At 31.8% G+C, this 21,071-nt stretch overlaps 8 protein-coding genes across 10 annotated transcripts; 5 read left to right on the forward strand and 3 right to left on the reverse strand.

The window, feature by feature from the left end:
- Positions 1 to 84: 84 nt before the first annotated feature.
- Positions 85 to 918, forward strand: LOC128389161 (uncharacterized). The gene is made up of 2 exons (XM_053348697.1): positions 85 to 245; positions 319 to 918. The coding sequence occupies exons 1-2, from the start codon at positions 200 to 202 to the stop codon at positions 804 to 806; spliced, it is 534 nt and encodes a 177-aa protein (XP_053204672.1). The 5' UTR covers positions 85 to 199; the 3' UTR covers positions 807 to 918.
- Positions 919 to 1,656: 738 nt separating this feature from the next.
- On the forward strand, positions 1,657 to 2,548 carry LOC128389413 (uncharacterized). Its single transcript, XM_053348997.1, has 2 exons — positions 1,657 to 1,939; positions 2,002 to 2,548. The coding sequence occupies exons 1-2, from the start codon at positions 1,813 to 1,815 to the stop codon at positions 2,481 to 2,483; spliced, it is 609 nt and encodes a 202-aa protein (XP_053204972.1). The 5' UTR covers positions 1,657 to 1,812; the 3' UTR covers positions 2,484 to 2,548.
- On the reverse strand, positions 2,499 to 4,140 carry LOC128389345 (lysosomal protective protein-like). Its single transcript, XM_053348908.1, has one exon. It carries the CDS (start codon positions 4,041 to 4,043, stop codon positions 2,592 to 2,594), a length of 1,452 nt encoding a protein of 483 aa, XP_053204883.1. The 5' UTR covers positions 4,044 to 4,140; the 3' UTR covers positions 2,499 to 2,591.
- Positions 4,141 to 4,609: 469 nt separating this feature from the next.
- LOC128389404 (clathrin light chain-like) lies at positions 4,610 to 6,213 on the forward strand. Its single transcript, XM_053348983.1, has 3 exons — positions 4,610 to 4,937; positions 5,075 to 5,557; positions 5,823 to 6,213. The coding sequence occupies exons 2-3, from the start codon at positions 5,097 to 5,099 to the stop codon at positions 6,010 to 6,012; spliced, it is 651 nt and encodes a 216-aa protein (XP_053204958.1). The 5' UTR covers positions 4,610 to 4,937; positions 5,075 to 5,096; the 3' UTR covers positions 6,013 to 6,213.
- Positions 6,214 to 6,570: 357 nt separating this feature from the next.
- On the forward strand, positions 6,571 to 7,731 carry LOC128389418 (biogenesis of lysosome-related organelles complex 1 subunit 5-like). The gene is made up of 2 exons (XM_053349011.1): positions 6,571 to 7,102; positions 7,194 to 7,731. Exons 1-2 carry the CDS (start codon positions 6,877 to 6,879, stop codon positions 7,439 to 7,441), a joined length of 474 nt encoding a protein of 157 aa, XP_053204986.1. The 5' UTR covers positions 6,571 to 6,876; the 3' UTR covers positions 7,442 to 7,731.
- A 32-nt stretch (positions 7,732 to 7,763) lies between these two features.
- Positions 7,764 to 10,825, reverse strand: LOC128389373 (uncharacterized). Of its 2 annotated transcripts, none has more exons than XM_053348953.1 (3): positions 8,515 to 10,825; positions 8,092 to 8,402; positions 7,764 to 7,982 (listed from the first exon to the last, which is right to left on the reverse strand). In XM_053348953.1, the coding sequence occupies exon 1, from the start codon at positions 10,728 to 10,730 to the stop codon at positions 9,459 to 9,461; it is 1,272 nt and encodes a 423-aa protein (XP_053204928.1). In that variant the 5' UTR covers positions 10,731 to 10,825; the 3' UTR covers positions 7,764 to 7,982; positions 8,092 to 8,402; positions 8,515 to 9,458. The 2 variants fall into 2 exon arrangements, with proteins under 2 accessions (XP_053204928.1, XP_053204920.1); XM_053348945.1 differs by having other exon boundaries at positions 7,765 to 7,982; positions 8,092 to 8,324.
- A 169-nt stretch (positions 10,826 to 10,994) lies between these two features.
- LOC128389363 (lipase 3-like) lies at positions 10,995 to 13,160 on the forward strand. Of its 2 annotated transcripts, XR_008325457.1 has the most exons (5): positions 10,995 to 11,720; positions 11,789 to 11,878; positions 11,947 to 12,525; positions 12,611 to 12,698; positions 12,780 to 12,910. XR_008325457.1 is itself a non-coding variant. In XM_053348929.1 (4 exons), exons 1-4 carry the CDS (start codon positions 11,228 to 11,230, stop codon positions 12,920 to 12,922), a joined length of 1,305 nt encoding a protein of 434 aa, XP_053204904.1. In that variant the 5' UTR covers positions 10,995 to 11,227; the 3' UTR covers positions 12,923 to 13,160. The 2 variants fall into 2 exon arrangements, 1 of the variants encoding a protein (XP_053204904.1); XM_053348929.1 differs by lacking the exon at positions 12,611 to 12,698 and having other exon boundaries at positions 12,780 to 13,160.
- Positions 13,161 to 15,711: 2,551 nt separating this feature from the next.
- On the reverse strand, positions 15,712 to 20,753 carry LOC128389354 (phospholipase A2 inhibitor beta-like). Its single transcript, XM_053348917.1, has 2 exons — positions 19,430 to 20,753; positions 15,712 to 16,060 (listed from the first exon to the last, which is right to left on the reverse strand). The coding sequence occupies exons 1-2, from the start codon at positions 20,433 to 20,435 to the stop codon at positions 15,732 to 15,734; spliced, it is 1,335 nt and encodes a 444-aa protein (XP_053204892.1). The 5' UTR covers positions 20,436 to 20,753; the 3' UTR covers positions 15,712 to 15,731.
- Between the last annotated feature and the right edge of the window lie 318 nt (positions 20,754 to 21,071).

A 21,071-nucleotide genomic window follows, 5' to 3' on the forward strand; every position in this document is an offset into this window, starting at 1 on the left:
TTTAAACAGACTTTCATACTTATTTCATTTGCAATATTTATCATAATTAGTTAATTGTTTGAAAATTAGCATTTCATCAAGTAGATTAACGTGAATAAAAAGCAATTGTATCGTTACGTTTTCCTCTAGTTGTAAACAGTTAATTGATTAACATTGATAACAATCAAGTTTAAGGTAAATTGAATTAAAGAATAACAAAATGAAATTATCAATAGTTTTAATTGTTGTGATCACTTTGTCAACAGGTAAGTTTAAATGTTGGCCATTTTTTTTTGAGTTAAATTGATTTTTTTGTCTTCTTAATTGTTTGATTGTTAGCTTATGGAGCAACAATTAAGAAGGAGGAATTCATTGAATTGTGTCATGCCGCAGGCCAACTTGTTCTCAATGGATTGTCCCCTGCGTCCATTAACCAAGTGATTAAACAGAAATCCCAGTTATCGATTTTACAACGACCAGAGGAGAAACTTGGTTCGACTGATGAACTTTACAATGAACTTGGTTCTAAGATTGTCGAGTCCATAATTAACCTTTTCGTTGATGGTATTGTAAGAATGTTCAAAGATTCATACGTAACCCTGTCAATGGTTCAGAGTGTTCTTCATATGAAGAACTCGTCCCTTTCCGCTTTCTGTAATAAACTTCCGCTTCCAGATTCAATTGACACCGAGAATCCAGTTACTACTCTTACCGCACTAGTTAATTATGTTAACAATTTACCTCCATTAATCTCATCAGTTGCTAATCGACTCAATAACCCTGAGATCAGTGGTTATCAAGGAGCAGCTAAAGCTTCAAAATATTAACCTAAAAGGAATCTAAAAACAAGCAAAGTTACAATTTGATTCACAATCAAATCAAATGATCAAATGATGATAACCTTAAATGAACACAATTAAAAACTGTTAATGCTTCAAAATATAACTGTTTCTATTAATTGATTTCAACTTTCAACAAGTCTTATCATTAATATTGATAAAATTTTGAAACTTAAAAGCTAAAAAAAAACAATCAGTAATCATGATTGTCAATATATAAATCATAACAATTTAATATACGAATCTACATGTAGACAAATAGAATCACAATCAGTGTTAATGAAACAATTGGTTGACTGATTGATTGATTAGAAAATTATAATCGTCGAGTCAATTGTCATCATTGAAGTGGAAAAATTAACCAATTCAATCAACTAAACGATTCTCATAGAAACCTAAAGATAACAAAGCGATTAAAGAATATTTTCTAACCAGAACAATAGATGGCAGCATAGGTTAGAATTTCGTTGAAAAGATTTCCTTGTTGACCTTTCGACTCGAAAGTTTCGAGTGACATTCGAAAATATTAATATTTTGAATGATCAAATTTTCTGGTGGTACGAAGTGAAAAACACCCAAGTTTCAATCTTAGACTCATGATGAAGTATTGAAGAGATTTTTTGATTTCATCATTTACAATCGAGCTCGATTTTTAATCACTTTTTTCAACCAATTCTTTGAATTTAATATAATGATGTTTCTGCTAATCAAAATTATCATTATTCACAAATTAGGTTAATCAATTAAATATGATAATTTGTTTTCCTTTCCAATGAATAGATTGATCCTCACACTCTATGGGTGTTATAAACATGATAAAAAGTCAGTTAATCAGTTGATTAGCGGAAAAGGTAACATCAGAAATCAAAACTTTTTGATTTTGAATATCGATTCTATTATTTAGCTATCAAATTATTATCAAAACCTCTACGAGACCCTGATGTAATTAGTTGCTCATCATTAGTTTCAAGATTTTCATTCCATTCAAGTTAATATGTTCAATAATTTGACTCTTACACATTTCATTATCATTGGTGTTGTTGGTCTTGTGGCCACAACGATCATTGTGGGTACCGTTATTTCAACGAAGATGAATAAATCTTCAAGTCCTACAAAATTGGGTAAGTTAATAGAAACGAGAAATTTGTGCTAATAATAAATGAATGGTCACTTTATGGTTTAGGTAAACTCGAAATAATTTCAGCTAAAACTGAATGGAAACTTTTTGAATCGGGATCAGTATTACTGGACAATGTATTCGTCGGTGGTAGTAACAGTGATGGAGGATCGATCTATGTGTGCAGGGTAAATTCATCGATAGCGAGTGAACTTTTACCAGGAATGTATGACCCAGTTCAAGGTTCTTGCCAAATGACCTGGGGAGGAAAAACTTATAGTTATTCTAAGTTTGATCTTTTGACGACAAATGACCCTTCGTCTCTGGTTTGGTTGGGCAATAAGGATGGTGATGTTTCATTGGGCAGTATAGTGGGTGGACTATCTGATCGTAGCGATGAACTGAATATAGCCCGAGCCATGATTTCAGGAGGTCAGGCAATCGGTAAAGTACATGGGAGACACTCGAAAGCGTATGTACCCTTTGCAGGGAAAGAAACGGAAATTTTCTCATACGAAGTACTTTGTAGTTTTGATTACAAATTATAATCACAATCAAATGAATAACGATTCAATAAAATCTAATTTATTCCATTAACAATCTTACAGATTATGATTAAAGTCTCAAATAAATATCAAAGAGTTTGTATTATACATTTAGACCAATTTATTTCTAGCTAAAAATTTCTCAATCATGTAAAGAGCAGCGGCAGGTCGATATTCGGGTACAGTGTGACCTGATCCTCTAATGGTTGCATATGCGAATCCTTGATAATGTTTAACAAATCCAGCGACTTGATTATTAACATACCAAGGTTCGTATTCACCGATTTGTTTGAAGCCAAGTTGATCTGAAAACCATTCGTCGCCCAAGAAATCGCAGACCATGTCAGTGTCGCCATTGTAAATTAGTCCTCGTTTACCTGCTTTGATTGAAGCGATAACTTGTTTCTTCAGCGATGGATATTGCATCTTGTAATTAGATGAAACTGTTTCTGAACAATCAGTCCAATCAGGTAGAGTACTTGGGATTTTGAGAGCATCTCGAACATCGGATCGGGATAGATAGTTAATTAAATTGGTATCATCGACACATGGAATTGTTTGACCAGCAACCTTTTCATTATCAGTATTAACCTTTGTATGTGAGCTTTTATGGAAAACTGTATTAATTGTGTTGCGGATTAAATGCCAACCAGATTTAGCACGATAACTTTGAACTTTCGTCGAGTGATTAGATGATTTTTTATCGAGCATCACTGATGAACTGGACGCTGATGTTTTACAATCTTCGTAGATGGCATAAGGATTAAGACTAATCTTGTTGATGAAAGTATTGGCTTTGTTAACGATATCAACACACTTGGGATTAGTGTTTGTGGCAAAGTTACAAGAATCTGGAGACTCGTCACCGTGATTACAACAAGAGGAAACGATTGTATTCCAAGTTTGAGAGTCTAAGAGACCATGGTAGTAGGCGAATCGTAGCATTGAATTACCAAGAAGATATTGATCCAGGTAACCGTTTCCAATGGCGAAACCGACATAGTTAATATCAGGCTCTTCTAGAAGACGAACCGATAAAGTAGGAATGTAAACTCCAGCGTAACTTTCACCAGTCAGATAGAAAGCGTGATATTTGAATGCTTGGAACTTATTGAACCAAGATTTTATCGCGAGTAAAGCATCAAGTGAAGTAGAATCGTCATCATGAGTATAATTACCAGAATCACTATAAGAATAGCCAACACCAGAAGGAGATTCAAGGAAGATAACATTCGCTACCTTATTCCATGCGTAAGGATTTCGATCCAAACTGGAATTTCCATTCAATCGGAATGGACCTTGTTCAGTGAAAAATCCAAGTAACGAACTACATCCTGGTCCACCGTTGAGCCAAAGTAAAAGGGGATCTTTAGCTGGGTCATTTTCCGACTCGACGAAAACATAATGTAAATGAGTTCCTGGACTAGCATCAAGGTAACCCGAATACATATTGAAATCTAGTTTCCCCGAAAGTCCTGGTAAACTGGTCACTCGATCATCTGAAAAAGCTTGACCAGAGAGGATAAAAGAACACGAAAACAACAAAGTAACGACTAAAAACATGATTGAATAAAATGGTTCAATTCCAAGTCGATGATCAACTGATTCTTTAAGAAACTTAACTTGGGCTTTTAATTGTTAATCGAAGATAAATTAACAATTAAATGTTATTTTTCTTCAATTCATTTTCAGTTGTTCTTTTGTTTCTTTTCCTAGTGATAATTTGTAGTCATTTGTTTTATTTTATCAATTAAAATGATAAGGAAATAACAATTAAAATTGTGCAAAACCAACAATTAAACAATAAACTTCACAATTGATTAACATTATTAACACAATCAATTACAAGTTCAGACATTTCCATTGTTTTAATGAGATTTGTTAGATATATTGAACGGCCCATTTAACTAAATGAAAACCGATGAGAATCTAATTGTTGTTCAGTGTAACTGAATTGATAAATCTGATTAAATCGATAAACTAATCAACAGATGAAAATCTTTAAATCGGACGAAAAAGTGAAAAAAAATTCCAACGAAATTCTAACCTATGCTGCCATCTATTGTTCTGGTTAGAAAATATTCTTTAATCTCTTTGTTATCTTTAGGTTTCTATGAGAATCGTTTAGTTGATTGATTTGGTTAATTTTTCCACTTCAATGATGACAATTGACTCGACGATTATAATTTTCTAATCAATCAATCAGTCAACCAATTGTTCCATTAACACTGATTGTGATTCTATTTGTCTACATGTAGATTCGTATGTTAAATTAATATGATTGTGTTTTAAATCATCTGGTTGATTTTTTTTTGTTTCTCTTCACATGAAAACGCCTTTTCCTTTTTCTCATTGATTCCAATCATTAATTCATTTCTATTTATCATCCGGTTGTTTATTCTTCATCTTTCCAATTTGTATTCAATTAATCAGCTTCTTTTCATTGATTATCTTTAGGTGAGTATCTTTTTCTTTCCATTCAACCTTTAAATCAATTCTGTGTTTAGTTTTCTATTGTGTTTTTGCTTACTCTTTTTCATGTGATTAATTGGAGATTTTTTTTTTTGTTCTCTCTCTCTTCATTTTGGTTTTAGAAAATATTCTATTTGGAGAATTATGGATTTAGATTCGTTTGTTAATGTGGAAAATGGTGATCCTGTTGCTGATTTTATTGCCAGAGAGCAAAATGTTCTAGCTGAGATTGAAGGTGATTTAGATTTTACCGATGATCTTACTCATCTAAGTCAAGAAATCACCACTGAATCTGAGACTATTATTCAAAATGGTGAAAATCTCATCAATTCCAATGGTGATAATCTATTCTCTGAAGAAAATGAGGTGCCTTCAACATTCGTCGACACTGAGAACAATAAGACCGAAAGTGTTTTTGATAATCTTCCTGTTGTTGAGAATGAGAAAATCACAAGATGGCGAAGTCAAAGTGTTAAACTTTTAAACGAAAGGGATGAAGAGGAAGCCAAGAGAATACAAGAGCTTATTGAACAAGCTAAACAAGAATTACAAGATTGGTATAGTCAATATAATGACCAATTGAATAGATTAAAAGAAAGTAACAGGTAAGTCAACAATTAACCTTTCATAACCAATGTTAATGTGATAGTTTATCTCATGTCTTTTTCTTGTTAATCTCATGCTTCACACTCTGTGTTATCAGGGAGACAATCAAGTGGGTATAAATTTAGAGAAAAAAAAATTGAATTTTCATCATTTCCGTTTGTTTGCTTTCTCTCTCTCTCTCTCTTTGATTATCCATTCACATTGATCAAATTCTTGTCATGATTAAACATTCTAATGATTTCCAATCTCTCTCTCTCTCCTTAGACAAGCTGAAGCCGATTGGGTGGCTGAAAGAGACGCTGCAGTTCCTGGCAAAGAGTGGGAAAAAGTAGCTCGAATGTGTGACTTCAATCCTAAGCCCAATCAGAAAAATGTCAAAGACACTTCAAGGATGAAATCAATTCTGTTACAATTAAAGCAACATCCACCCAAGGAATCAACTCCCTCTGCATAATTTAAGCAATTATTTATACTAAAAGCCGAATACACATCAGCCCACAAAATATACTCATTCAAAGCTCTGTTCTTGCTACAGTTAACAGAATTTCAAAGCCAAATCTATTCAGATTAAACTGATTATCCAGAAAAAAAGAATCACCTTAAATCAAATACCTCGAAAAAAAAACGATGAAAATTAAACCAAATTCACAAGAGATTAACAGTTTTCTCCTAGAAAATTGTAACATTATTACTTTTATTTAGAATCATTGATTGATGATAATATTTTATCATAATTCACTCTAATTGTTATCAATGCCTGAGATTCAAGTTGAAAATACATTTTGTTAATTATCTTTGTTTTTCCAATTCATCTGATAGCTTAACAATCAACGGAGGCGTTTAAATTATATTGAAAAAGGAATCAACTTACAAATCAAAGGAAATTGAATCAATATTTTTCTCACTTTTTTGTTGTAATAGTCTCTCTTTAATCATTCCTGTTAACTATTGGCCATATTTCTAATCCGATGACAATTATACGATTAATCTTAAATTGTCAAAACATGTTAATCAAAAACTAACTATTGATAAGTCAAAACGTTTAAAATGTTATATATATAAACTATTAGTTTGGTAATTGTGATAATTTGCCTTCCATCTAAGATTGTAAACTCTAATAATAATTCATTCAATTGTTAAACTCAATATAAACGAATAAACAACAATTAAAATCATGGAAGAAAAAAATTAAAACCAATTACGCTCTTTGTTACCATAGAGATGAACATGTGACTTATCAGCTGATTTTTGTTTTCGTTTTTTTTTGTTTTAATTCAAGTGATTTTCTCGCTTTGTCTTTTTAATTGTAACAATTAACATGTTTACCATTGGTGATGAAATTGCTTCACGATTGTTGGACCATCGTTGCTTTACAACAAACGAATTGAAATATTTTGTCAAATGCTTCGAGGAGACTCGAGGTAACTGTGAATTCAATCAGATTGATCAGATTGATGAAAATCTGAAAGAAATTGGTACCAATGGATTACCTGGAATCGTTGAAAAATTAAACACAAGTAATTTGGGAACAATTGACACTAAAAGTAAGTTAAAAACAATCGAATTGAATTGAATTGTTTCCTCACTTTTCTAATGTTTACTATGATTTCTTGTAATATTTTCTATTATCATTAGTTGACCAGTTACTCGAGATGTCCAAAGATTTGATTGAATTGGAGGTGAAAGAGGAAAAACGAAGAAATCGGAAATTAGCTGAACAAATAATCAAATATGAAGCTGAGAAAAGTTTAATCATCAAAGAGACTCAAGTTAAGATCGCTGATTTAGATACAATTAACCAGGATAAAGCAAATAATCTGAAAAAATATTACAGAGACTTAGAAGCCAAATGGAGGATAGACAAAAGTGAATCACCCAAGTAAATGTTTCATCATCTAAATGAACATTTCAATGCATAAACATCAACGAGATCAATTTAACATCAATCTATCAATGTATCTAACTATTGATTGATTATTGATTATTTATGCTGGAAATCAATCAATATTAATCAGAGGAAATGTTTTGTTTCTCAACAATTAAGGCAACCATAACATTTATAATTTACTTATTTTTCTATTAACCTACTTTTTTACTCATCTTTTTCCGATTCCAACAATTACAGTTTTCTTTGACATTTTATTATTAGAAATTGATATTTTTACAAATTTAATTATTAATCAATTGAAATAATTTAACGTTCATTTTACAAACTAAATCAATAAGAGATGTAATCGTTTCTGGAATGGTTTGTTTAAATTCATTGTTATGGTCTGAATATTGTCCCATATCCTCTGAACTGTTGAGGTGATTGATTATTGTACGTCGATATCACATTTGGATTGTCTTGATTATGATTAAATGAACTACCAGGAGAAACTTCAGTGAAGGCGGATGAAGAGGATGCGGATAAACCTTGATGAGCTGGAAGAGAGAGAGAGAGAAACAAAAACTCAAATTAGTTATTGGAAATTTATCGATAAATTTGAAATTATCAAAGGATTTATATTAATCAATATTTTGCTGGGCTTACAAGTGGATTAGTAATTTTGATGAACATAAAATAAACACATGGATGGACATTGAGAGACATTGAAACCATTAGAAAACAAGATAATTGTTGAGAAGACGACGGAGTTGATGGTACAGTTGAATTGGTTCCATTGGCGTAATAGCGATTAGATGAGTGATGATTAAGATTAGAATATGGTCCTTGGTCTCGCAGCCTGGGTGATGATTGGTCGATGCGGTGGTGACCTGAATTTGCTAGATTATTATTGTTATAATTTGAATTTGATTTAGTAAAATAATATTGATAACCGTAATTGTAACGTATTGGTATGGCTAAAGTGAACATTTTAAAAGGGTTAGAGAGTTGGATTTAAGACAGACAAGGTTAGTGACAATTAATCAGTGGACATTGTTAATTTTAGTCATAAATTTTGGTTGAACTTACTTTGATGGGCTGTTCGAGTGGTAGTATCATGGGTCGAAGCTGACTGATTGTTATTAATTCGTGAGGGTGGTGTAGATACTGTTGCTGAAGGCCTGGAATTTGGTGTTGATTTCGATGTCGATGCTTCCGAAATAGGTCTCGATGTTGCTGCCGATCTAGAAGGTGCTACATCTGACGCGTTTTCGAAGCCATAAACACATTTTTGGAAAAGCATTGTTGATCGCATGCACTGTCGCAGCTTCTTCTGCTTGTGCTTTATCAGCATTTAATGGAACGTGATTATTGGTTTCTAGTTTTCTTTTCTTTCGAGTTCTGACACAAGATAGATTGGGAACTACGCGAGCTATGCGAGTTCGAGAAAGGGCTTTGAAAGCGAAGGCAGTTCGGTTTGCATTGAGATGTTGGACTAATCGAGGAGTGAGAAGTTCAATACGCAATGAAGCGAGTGAAGGTCTTTCACGAATCGATCTATTGACTAATGTATTCTCTCTAGATGGTTCAATCGGCTAATCTACTTCGATTCCAATAACACAATTACAGTTGTAGTTTTTTTTGGACATTTGATTATTCAAAATTGATATTTTATTTTTACAAATTTAATTATTAATCAATCGAAATAATTTAACGTTCATTTATCAACTAACTCAATAAAAGATGCAATCGTTTTCTGGAAATATTTGTTCATTGCTATGTTCTGAATATCGATACGAGTTGGATGCTCAAACGTTTTACTCTACTAAACGAGAATTTGTCCCATTGAATATGACGAAATGAAAATCATTCGACTATTACTAGTATATCGAGCATTATACGAACATAATTGTTGAGTTAAAAGTTCGACAGGTACATTTTCCTTCCTTGTGACGTTTACAATTGAAACCTTTTGTCGATAGATGAAATTAAACGACCAGTGGTGAGAGTTCATTTATTTTGTATGATTCTCTTCACTTTAATATGCTTTGTCCACCCGGAAATTTGTGACGATTTCTTGATTCTTCTAACGATAATGTACTTTGTACATGAACAGGTACTTCCAAAGATTGAAAACCAAACCAAAGACTTAAACTGCTACTTATGTAGACCAGGTAGCTAACAGCACTTTGCATTGGATAAGCTTTGTAAACGGTATCAGATTCTTGCGGAGGTGCCATGCATATATCGATAATTTCACTGTCACTTGGTTCGCTGTAAGTTGAAGCATCCGTATGATAATAACTGAAATGGCATTCGTGCTGTTTAACCTGATCTAAGCACCCGTTAAAAATGTCTAGAAACTTTGTTTGATTATAATTTTCTTCACTGGCAAACATAAGATCCTTGTGATACTGTCCAAAGGCACTGATTGAGTTGATAAAGATCATCGGTGTTCCAGATGAATTGAGTAGCTGATCGTTCATACATTGGACAAGAATTTTCGACCGATTATAATCACGGCAAGATGTCTCAAAAGGCCACGATAAAGAGGTTGTTATAAATCGACGATATCGAGCATCAAAGAATAGGGATTCTCCAGATTTGTAAGAATAAGTAAAATATTTCACTAATTGATTTTCAATTGAACTGTTAGCGACTGCGAATCTAAAGCCTGAAGCTTGATAAATTCTGTGGGCTAATCCAATGAAGCAATAGTCTCCCATGAAACTACGTGAAACCATCTTGGTTATGGGCATTGAGTTATTATCTCGACAAGAAACTCGTAAAAATATCATGAATCCATTGAAAAATCTTTCGATGTTACATTTATCTAACATGTTATCACCATGTTCATCTCTGAGACTAAGAATCAATGGTCTAGGATCTTGGGTAAAACTTTCGATATCACCGATGGTAAAAATACTGGACAGTTCATATGAAAGGGTATGACCTTTTCGAGCAAAATTACAGTTCTGATTGAAATCTTTGAACGATTTTATTGTTAAATTTGTTTTACCAACCCGATTAGAACAAATTTTCACCAAAGCTTCAGGATATTTTTCATAAACTAAACTTAAATTTGTGATCAAGTTTCCAAGAGGTATCGCAATGTCAATCTCGGGAATAACAATTTCTTCAGGATAATCATAAGTTACCTCATAGCGAACGGAAAATTTCAAGAACTCTCGAGTAACTATCGTCAATTGAAGGCAACAACCAATGAAACAAAATAATAGTAATAACTTTGTACTTTCAATAGAAATTGGAAATTTGATTTTCAATTTGTTAATCAGACTAATCATCTCTTTATAACATCTACGAAAATAACAATTTAAAATAATTCAATTAAACAGAAATCGAGATGAGTCGATGGAAACTAATATATACGAATAAAGTTTCATCTATTCCACTGATCAATTGATTTATATTTCCAATCATTTAATAATAATTATCAACAAAATATTGATTACCAATTAAATTGCATCAAGTGTAATCGTTTTTTGAAAAATAATTCAGTTTAATTTAAATGAAATCTTTAAATCTAATGAGAATGAAAATTTTACATGCAAATCAAATCCTGACTTAAAATCATAGAGGAAAATTTCAATTCCATAACTGAATTAACCTGAGTTGGTGCGATAATAAAGTTGATTGTGTCCTTGTTAATTAAATTGCTCATCTGATAGCTGATTAAATAAACGACAAATACAGATATTTGGTTGTAAGAGAAACACTTATACCTCTGAGCTACATCTCTAATGCTACAAATTGGGTATTGGAATTGAAGTTGAGGTGAATAATGAAATTTGTTATTCTATTTGTTTCTTTAGTTATTTTCCAAATCCAAACTGTGGAATCGAGTTCAAGTGCCGTGCCAGCGCCAGAGAATCCGATCTATGCCCGCGAACAGATTTTCTTGAGCCCTTTTAAAACTTACACAGGATCGACTTCAGCTCTTACCTGTGGCCAATTGATTGTGTACCATGGATTTCAATATGAAGTTCATCAAGTTATAACCGAAGATGGTTACATACTTGAGTTGTATCGTATCATTAATCCCGATGCCAGAGATGCTTTTGGTGATAAACTGGTACCTGTACTTTTGGTCCATGGGGTATTGGAATCATGTGGTAGTTGGCTTATCAATTCCAATAATCAAGATGGACCATTAATCAATGTAACATCAAACAATCTCGCTGTTGTTTTAGCTACTCGTGGATTCGATGTTTGGCTGGCCAATAATCGCGGTACATCATATTCTAGGAAGCATATTCATCTCAACTCATATACAGGTAAAAATGATCTAAATTTAGCTTAATGTTTATCGTGAACTTTTCCCATCTCTTTAATTTCCTCTCAGATTCATCTTTCTGGAATTTCAGTTTTGTTGACTTGGGTCGTTATGATGCACCAGCAATGATTTATCATATAATTAACGTCACTAATTATGGTAAATTGATCTTCCATCAGCAGATTATTGTTATTGTAAACCTCTCGATTTTTTACCATTATAAATAGAGAAAATTGTTTGGATAGGATATTCAACTGGGGCTACACAAATGCTGTGTAAACTATCAGAGGATCCATCGTTTGCAGATAATTTATCTCTCATCATCTCGATTTCACCGGTTGCTTTCAATAATAACCCTCCGGGTGTTTTGGGTGCTCTGTCGAGAAGTAGAGCTCTCAATCTATTACTTGGTCGATATGTTGGTCCAATTCCTCAATTTCTACCTGAAACTAATGCAATGTTAACCTTATTTGCTTTCATATTTCCACCGATTTTTGAAGAGATTAACAATTACATCTTTGGACCCGATAGACAAATGATAGATAATCATCATTATCCAGCCTTTGAAAGTGTAATTGACACAACTTCGGCAAAACTTTTACTCCACTATATACAAGCATTTAGATTGGGACAATTGCGATACTATGACAACGGTGATGATGAAAATTTGGCTCTTTATGGTTCTAAATATCCACCGAAAATAAACTTTCAAAATGTACCAACAAAAAGGTTAATCTTAATGACTGGAATCAATGACTTTTTAGCTAAGCCAAAGAATATACAAAGATTAAGAAACATTTTAAAGGGTTAGTTCAATTTAAAGAATAATTAACTTTTCCTTCTATTGATTATCTAAAGGGTGTTTCACTTTATTCGTTACAATCTGAATAGATTATCTTATATTGGAGACATTACATAAAATGATATGATATTACAATTATCATATTCCTATCATCTTGAATTAATGATCATCTCCAATGTAAGATAAGTTTTTTCATGTGTTCAACTTGAAATGAATTGAGACAAACACTCTTACTTTTTGTCATTATCCCTTTATTAGGTAAACCATTGATTGATCATATAATCAATTATCCTCGATGGAACCACATTGATATAATTATTGGAGAAAAGGCTTTCGAGTATACCCATTTACCAATAGTTGGATTCATCCGTAAATATGTTGGAACTGAATTTACAAATTAAAATTAAGTTAATCTCCAATTAACGAGGTGTTTCACTAAGTTTACAAGTTGTTTATTTCAATAACTCTTGTGTCTTTGGGCATTCAGACCCCTGAATCGAGTTACAGAAGTTTGAGAGATACTCTAAAAAAATAACTAAAAATATCAACATTTAATTGTTAATTTATCTTTGGTAAACAATTAAAAGCACTGGTTACATTTTTAAAGAGCGATTAAAGAGATTTGAAGTTAGTTATCGACTTGGAATTGAACCATTTTATTCAATCATGTTTTTAGTCGTTACTCTGTTGTTTTCTTGTTCATTCATTTTCTCTGGCCAAGCTTATTCAGATGATCGAGTGACCAGTTTACCAGGACTTTCGGGGAAACTAGATTTCAATATGTATTCGGGTTACTGGTCAAGCTTATGATAGAGTGATGAGTTTACCAGTAGTTTCTGGTCCTTTGGATTTTGTAATGTACTTGGGTTACCTTGATTCTAGCCCAGGAACTCATGTATATTATGTATTCGTGGACTCGGAAAAAAACCATTTAGACCAACATCTTCTTGGTAATTCAATGCTACGATTTGCCTACTACCATGGTCTCTTAGACTCTCAAACTTGGAATACAATCGTTTCCTCTTGTTGTAATCACGATGATAAGTCTCACAGATACTTGTAACTTTACCACAATCATTTCACCAACAAGATTAATATCAATAGGCCATTTAAGAAGGTTGAAAAAAAACAGGATCCAGTTCTTCAGGGATGCTCGGTGAAAAAAGCATCTATTAATAATCACTCAACTAAAGTTCAAAGTTAACGTGCTAAATCCGATTGGCATTTAACACGTACCACAATGATATTAATAGTAAAGTAAATTCAACTTATTATTATAACGTCTCATGAAAGGAGTCACTCTTGAATTGACTATTGAGTTGGTCATTTTCGATATCCTCTTGACTTTCATTCTTTCAATTTCTTTAACATTAGATTTGGACGATTTGCACCATGATATCGGTTTATTCAATTGTTCGTATACAGAAATACCAAACCAAATACCGAGGATACTACTCACGTAAACAATATAATCCATGGGTGAACTTTCTGGATAAGATTTGTGCAAAATCAATGGATCATGTGGAGGCTCGAGACAAATCAAAACGGTCTCAAGTGTATCCTGGTCTGTATGAAATATTGAACTTACATGATAACTTATCAATTGACATTCAGTTTCCTCGAATATTTTTTGACATTTTTCCAGAACAATGGTAACGTTATCATGTTGAATATTTCTAGATCTGTCGAGGAATTTATATTCTGGTGGATATTTGTTAAAAGGCAACACCGAATGAGCAAAAACTCTCGGTGGTTTTAACGCCAATAAATTTTCATTTATACAATTTGTTAGAGCTGAAGACCTATCGTAATATGTACAGTTTGTCTCAAACGGCCAGGGTAAAGATTCTGAGACTAATTGGCGGTAATTAGCACTGACAAAATTAAACGATCCTCGCTTAGGATTAATGAATGAATAGTCATTCAAGCGACTTGATATTTTACTATCGGGGGCAGCGAATCGAAAACCAAAGTCATGATAAATGTTATTCCGAATACAAAGAATCCAATTTTTGCCCATATAATCACGATCGACTTTTTTCACTATCGGCATGGAATTGTTTCTACACGAAATCCTTAAGAAAATGACCAGTCCGGTCATATGTCTACTCATGTGGCAAATTTTAGCTTTTACTAGATCATTTATAAGGTCGTCAAAGTAAACTCCTTCAATCATTTCTCGAGGATCTTTTGTCAATTGTTCTACATCTCCGATAGTAAGTACACTAGATATCATATCAGGAGCCAAAATAGCGGAATTTTTCAGGTCACTACAGTGCTTATCGAAATCTTCGACAGTCTCAATATCCAAAGTTAGAGTTCCATGAAATAATTGGCATATTGTCGTCATCTCATCCTTGTGTCTAAGGTATAATTCACTCATATTGATCAATGCCACCATAGGTATGACTAAATCGATTTCAGGTAGAACTATTTCTTTTGGATAAGAATATGTTATCTCAGTTCGAACTTTGAATCGAAAAAAATCCCAAGTTACTGAGGAAAGTTGTAGGAAACATCCGATAGAACAGAAAATAAGAACAATAAAACTTTTTCTCAAAAAGAGTTTCATTCTATTTCATCTAATCTAAATGAGAGATCAAAGCATAATAATTAGAAACGAAAATTATTAATCTTTTATCCTGTTTCTGAATTTTCGTATGATAACTGACAGAAAATCAATAATAGAAAAACTCAACAATCTTCAAAAATGTAATTAACTTATTAACTATTGATGAATTTTTAATAGGTAGAATCTTCCATAATCAAGATTAATAGAAAACTCCCTTTCATTAATGAACTTTCAACGAAAATCGATACTTGAATCATGTTCAACATTGACGACGAAATTGCTTCACGATTGATGGACCATCGTTACTGTACAACCAACGATCTGAAATATTTTGTCTAACGTTTCAAGACTCGAGATGAATTCAGTGAGATACGTAAAAGTCTGAAAGAAACTGAGTACAAACAAATTGCCTGGAATCGTTGCAAACCTAAGCGAAGATAATTTGGAAACAATTGAATCTTTTTATCATATTTCTAATATTCTCTGTTATAATTAGTTGACCAGTTACTTGCGATGTCCAAAGATTTGATTGAATTGGAGGTCAAAGACTGATTATCAAAGAGACTCAAGTTAAGATCGATACAATTAGATACAATTAACGAGGATAAACTCTGTACATTGAACGTTTGATCATTTGATCATAATCTTTTAATGAAGAAAAATAATGTAGAAAATATATTTATAACAATTAACTGTTTAAGCGAAAATTTTGCATCAAGTTGACCTTTAGACGGTGAGGCCATTGTTAAATGTGACCTTTTCTCCTTAATATTATTAGCGACGGAAATACATTTCTCTTTTTCGCCAATGTGATCAATATAACTTTCGAATGTCATGTCAATGATTTGAACCGGTTTACTACTCTTGTTGAATTCGTCGGATGATATTGAACATTCGGTCATATTATTATCACTCAACAGGTTCTTCGAGTAAACAATTAGATTACAATTACATGTCCACTGATTACCTATGTGATTATATGAAAAAGAATAAGAAAATTATCAATATTAATCAAATGGGATTGATTAACAATCTAAAACAACAATAACAATCATAATGCAATAAGACCGTTCAAATTTGGGCAATTTAGTAAACACAATTAACAGCAATTGATGTTGGTCATGGTCACGGTCAATGGGCTACTTGTATTAACTTATTATTTTTTGGTTGTTTATCTCAATTAAAGTTAATCTAACCAAACAACAATTAACAATCAACGATAATCATGATCAAGGTTGAAGCTTATTAATTGTTGCTAAACTAGATTAGGAAATATTGTTTCTCCTATTCAATCAACATAAAGACTACACTTCCTTTAATTAATTTTAATATTTAATCTAATAAACAATAGATATGATTAAGTTAATTATTGTAACATTTAATTTGTTTTCTTATTGTATTCAGTGAATTAATCAAGAGACGGAAATAATTATTAATAGTTACTAGTCACTAAAACAAGATAATTAAGTTAATTGTTTATTATTATTGAATGACAATTGATTAGTCTAATTGTTTGTTTATCTTTGATATAAAAAAAAAAGTAAATCAAATTAATATTAATTATTTCAGATTGATAAATAAATTTCAACCTAAATTAAGAAGTAAATTGTGTAATTTGACACTTTAAATTGTAATTAAAGTTTTGCTCAACAAAATTAAATTATCATTGGAGTTTAAATTACAATAAATAAAAGTCTAGTCTTGTAATTAAGCTTTTGAAAATTATGATTGTAACTGTTAATTTATATAAGAGAAACTGTTGATTATCATTTTAATTTAATTTAATTGTATTTCAGTTGCTACGCATTAAAAATTTAGAAACTTGATAATTTATCATTTACAAATGTAGATTACATTTCTTTGTGAACTAAATTAAACTAATTGTTGTTATTAAAAGTTTAATTAACTTGAGTATTATCAATAAACTTTCACGAATAACAATTCAATGATGATTTTGTTAATGGTTAAAACCCGGAAAATTGATTTTTTTTTGATTGTTTTCACTGTTAATTGTTATTCCCTCTCTCCCCGGAGCTATTTCTTTGGGTAAAGTAATTTAATCATGTTTAATTGCTTAGATAATTGTAATCATGATCTAATTGTTGTTTACAATTAAAAATATCATTAATGTAATAATTATTACATTCATAAAGGTGTTCAGAGGAATAGCAATTTGATTGTGATCAAGTTAAAACTTTTAAACACCGACAAAGTTAATCAATTGATTGGTATAACAATTTAATTGCTAGAGAGAGAGAGAGAGAGAGAGAGAGAGAGAGAGAGAGAGAGAGAGAGAGAGAGAGAGAGAGAGAGGCAAAAGTCACAATTAAATAATTATTTATAACTTTATGAAATTAAGTTGATTGTGTTGATTAATTTGATAAATAAACAAGGCAAATATGACAATTTAAATTTTTAACAGTTTTAAAATCAAATTCAATTCAATTAACAATAAATGTCATCGGACTGTTGATTCCTATCAAAATTAACTATGTCAATGTTGATTGTTGAATCATATATATAAATCTTATAGTCCTTGACTGTCTGCAGAAAAAGTTAGCAATCAATTTTAATTGTCTGTGCAAGAAAACAACAATTAAAATGATTGTTGTTGTTGTTGTTTATTAATAAATGAAAACAAGTATTGGATAAACTCCAAGTGAGTTTCATTGATTGTTACTCATGATAAATTTGATTCCTCATCATCATCATCATCAACATAATTATAATCATTATACTCTGACAAGAGTATTTGATTGAGTAAAAGCAATCAACCAAGACAATCAAAGTAACAATCAACCAAATCATGGGAAAAGATAGTAAAATATCATGTACACATATATGAGTACATAGAGATTTCAATTGAATTTATTGATTAAATCAGTTCTAAGTGTTTGATTAGCTGTTTTTTTGGGTGCGATTTTGTCAGAATCATGATCAGATAAATTCCAGATGATATAAGTGATCAGATGTTTCCTGTAAACAACATTTAAAGTAGTACTCAGTTCTGTCAGAAAATTCAATCATCAAGAGATCTACCAAAAGCCTAACCAATTATCTTCATGAGATTATCTATTAAGAAGAGAGAGAGAGAGAGATAATCTAAATAAAGGGAGGGATAAAATTACACACCACTGTTAGAGAGATCAAGCCAAACCTTAATAATAATAATAAATTGATGGTTCAGTTGATAATTTACAATTACGATAATGTTTCCCTGGGTATCAGGAACCATCAATATAAGAATCGATTGGAAAAAAAAGTTTCACTTTTCTCTATACAAACGAAATGAACTTTTTTTCCCGATCTTCCTAATTGATAGTAATCGTCTCTAACCAATAATAATAAACAACTATCAATGTGTGTACCCTAATTGTTTTGATCAACAATTAGATAGTTTTCATATCTAATTGCCCATCTCAAAATTAAGCCCTCAGGATGAAAGTTAATTAATTGAATTACTACACAACGGTGGGTCTCTAGTTCTTACTGTCAACCTGAAGAGGTTCATGAGGATCCCCCTGAAGGATAAGGGATTAGACTGGAAAATCAAAGATTATTTTTTAAAGAAAAAGTAAAAGTTTCCTCATCTTTGATGAAGATGCGAAATTGTGTCTCTTGTACAAATGATGATGATGATAACGATGATAATTAATAATAGATATCATTAATTAATTAGTATTAATGATCATTATATCTTCCAGTCAAAAAAGTAAACATTTAACAGAGGAAAACTTGTTTATCCAAAAGCAAATTATGAAAGTTGATCATCATCATCACCATGATAATAATAAGATAGTTTCTGTCAACACAATGAAATTCATTTGATGAATTGATGATGATGATGATGAAAAAAAGATCAACTTTAGAGTAGATGAAAAAAAAAACTCTTCAATTCAATTCCAATGGAAGTGAAACTTTTGTACTCAAGATTATCATGGATCAACGCTCCATTGAATTTTCAGGCTTATCTTCATCTTATCAGATTGTAATTACAACATTAATTTAGCTTAGTTTGTGAGATTGTATAACTAAGTTATCCACCATGTAATTTACACGGTGGGGCAGGGAAAAAGTTCTGGTTCAAAATGTAACTGAATTAACCAGTAGCAAGAAATGGGAAAAAAAATTCCGTTCACAGGAAAATTGTTGCTTACTAATCATATTTACTATTGTGATGAGCACAATGAAAACTTGACTAGTATTAAAATAATTAATACTTTTCTCATTGTGAGGTTTAAGACAGTAATTAACTTATGATTGTTAAGATAATAAATATTGATTAGAAGATCTTGTGATGATTGGATAATTGATTGATTGAGATGTAATCACTTACCTTTGAGGTAGAAAGTTTTTGGAAGTTGTTTCAGGAAAGTGTCATCCAAGTTGGACAGTAAATTGTTTTTAAGGTAGATTGTCGTAAGTGCATGACAATAACTCAATAGTTCTGGGGGTAAGAATCGTAAATGATTATTGGACAGATCAATGGTTTCGACAGCGATCAATCCACGGAAGGCTAAGGGTTCCAGAGAGTTTATTTGATTACGTCTTAAATCAAGATTTCGTAGTTTGGCCATATCACGGAATGTATCATTCTGTATGGTGAACAGTTTATTTGAATCAATTTCAAGATGTTCAACGCTCAATAGTCCGGCGAAAGTGTTTTTTGTGAGAATAGAAATTGAATTGGACGATAAACTTATGTTAGCTAATTTGGTTGATTCTCTGAACACAAAGTCGGGTAAAAAGGAGATGTTATTATCTTCCAGTCTAACTTCAAGAAGATATTTCAATCCTCGAAATGCTGTTTTATGAATATCTATCAGTGCATTCGATGATAAATCAAGCCGTTCGAGATACGGTGCTAAATTAGCAAAAGCTCTATGATGGTTAATTTCGGTGAAATTATAATTATTCTTAATAATCAGTGATTTGATTGAACTTCCCAAAGGCTTTATAACAGATGAAATCGAAGTGAATTTCCAGTTTGTTAAAGTTATCTCTTTAACTGATGGCGCTAAATTGTTGAATAACACGGAGGGAAAATAGCTCACGTTCACACCATCAAATTTATGAACATTCAAATGCACCGAACTATAAGAATAATTGTCAGTTGAGTTGTGAATACGACCGAGGCGCGAAAACTTGGTCCACAAGGCTGAATCAAAATCCACTCTACCAATTGAACATTCCAGTACATTGGGCTCACATGTACAATATCCATCAAAATTTTCAATTTCTTTGAAACAGTCATCATAATAATAACCACCACAGGTAATAGGTGACAATAGTAGGAGAACAATAACTAAATTATTACACAGATTGTTCGTAAATATATTCATGATGATCACAATAATGACTCCAATGTTAACGGATTTTGATGTGTCTTTTTTTCAAATTAGTTGTTTATTGAACCTTTGGTTTAGGTGTCACAGGTAAACAATAGTCAATTTTGATGACAAAAGGTTAATGATTGTTGAATTGTAATAATTACACTTGTTTGGTGTTTTGATGATCATTAAATTGTTGAGCAAATACACTGTGTTAATTGTTACTATTAAGGTGAGCAAGGAACACACCTTGAAACACGTTGGAATGAAAAACTTATACACTTTGAGAACGAAAAAGACTTTAAATAGAAACAAACACTTTGATATCTTGTAAATTATGATGATAAGAGAGAGAGAGAGAGAGAGAGAGAGAGAGAGATGAAAATCTTACAAATCACGTCATAGTGATGGTGAAGAAGAAGAAGATGATGATGGTGAATATGATGATGAATTCTGATTTAATGATTAGGAATATTATTCACTGTATTGGTTGGCTCTTGGTTGCTTAAACTTTGAATGAAGTTTGATCATGAGGTGGAGAGTTGTGAGTGAGTGAGCAGAGGGAGCTGGATAGAAATGATGATAAGACACAGGATGATGATGATGATGATGATGAAGAGGAAGAGGAAAGAGGTTAAGGATTAGATA

Source organism: Panonychus citri, unplaced genomic scaffold (genome assembly GCF_014898815.1).
Source record: "Panonychus citri isolate SS breed McGregor unplaced genomic scaffold, ASM1489881v1 Contig00008, whole genome shotgun sequence".
Classification (NCBI taxonomy): domain Eukaryota; kingdom Metazoa; phylum Arthropoda; class Arachnida; order Trombidiformes; family Tetranychidae; genus Panonychus; species Panonychus citri.

Coding starts and splice junctions, on each gene's coding strand:
- LOC128389161 (XM_053348697.1), top strand. CDS start 200: ATGAAATTATCAATAGTTTTAATTGTTGTGATCACTTTGTCAACAG. Junction 246..318: donor TGTGATCACTTTGTCAACAG/GTAAGTTTAAAT, acceptor TTTGATTGTTAG/CTTATGGAGCAACAATTAAG.
- LOC128389413 (XM_053348997.1), top strand. CDS start 1,813: ATGTTCAATAATTTGACTCTTACACATTTCATTATCATTGGTGTTGTT. Junction 1,940..2,001: donor TTCAAGTCCTACAAAATTGG/GTAAGTTAATAG, acceptor TTTATGGTTTAG/GTAAACTCGAAATAATTTCA.
- LOC128389345 (XM_053348908.1), bottom strand. CDS start 4,043: ATGTTTTTAGTCGTTACTTTGTTGTTTTCGTGTTCTTTTATCCTCTCT.
- LOC128389404 (XM_053348983.1), top strand. CDS start 5,097: ATGGATTTAGATTCGTTTGTTAATGTGGAAAATGGTGATCCTGTTGCT. Junction 5,558..5,822: donor AGATTAAAAGAAAGTAACAG/GTAAGTCAACAA, acceptor CTCTCTCCTTAG/ACAAGCTGAAGCCGATTGGG.
- LOC128389418 (XM_053349011.1), top strand. CDS start 6,877: ATGTTTACCATTGGTGATGAAATTGCTTCACGATTGTTGGACCATCGT. Junction 7,103..7,193: donor GGGAACAATTGACACTAAAA/GTAAGTTAAAAA, acceptor TATTATCATTAG/TTGACCAGTTACTCGAGATG.
- LOC128389373 (XM_053348953.1), bottom strand. CDS start 10,730: ATGATTAGTCTGATTAACAAATTGAAAATCAAATTTCCAATTTCTATT.
- LOC128389363 (XM_053348929.1), top strand. CDS start 11,228: ATGAAATTTGTTATTCTATTTGTTTCTTTAGTTATTTTCCAAATCCAA. Junction 11,879..11,946: donor AATTAACGTCACTAATTATG/GTAAATTGATCT, acceptor CATTATAAATAG/AGAAAATTGTTTGGATAGGA. Junction 12,526..12,779: donor ATTAAGAAACATTTTAAAGG/GTTAGTTCAATT, acceptor TCCCTTTATTAG/GTAAACCATTGATTGATCAT.
- LOC128389354 (XM_053348917.1), bottom strand. CDS start 20,435: ATGAATATATTTACGAACAATCTGTGTAATAATTTAGTTATTGTTCTC. Junction 16,061..19,429: donor AAAAACTTTCTACCTCAAAG/GTAAGTGATTAC, acceptor ATAATCACATAG/GTAATCAGTGGACATGTAAT.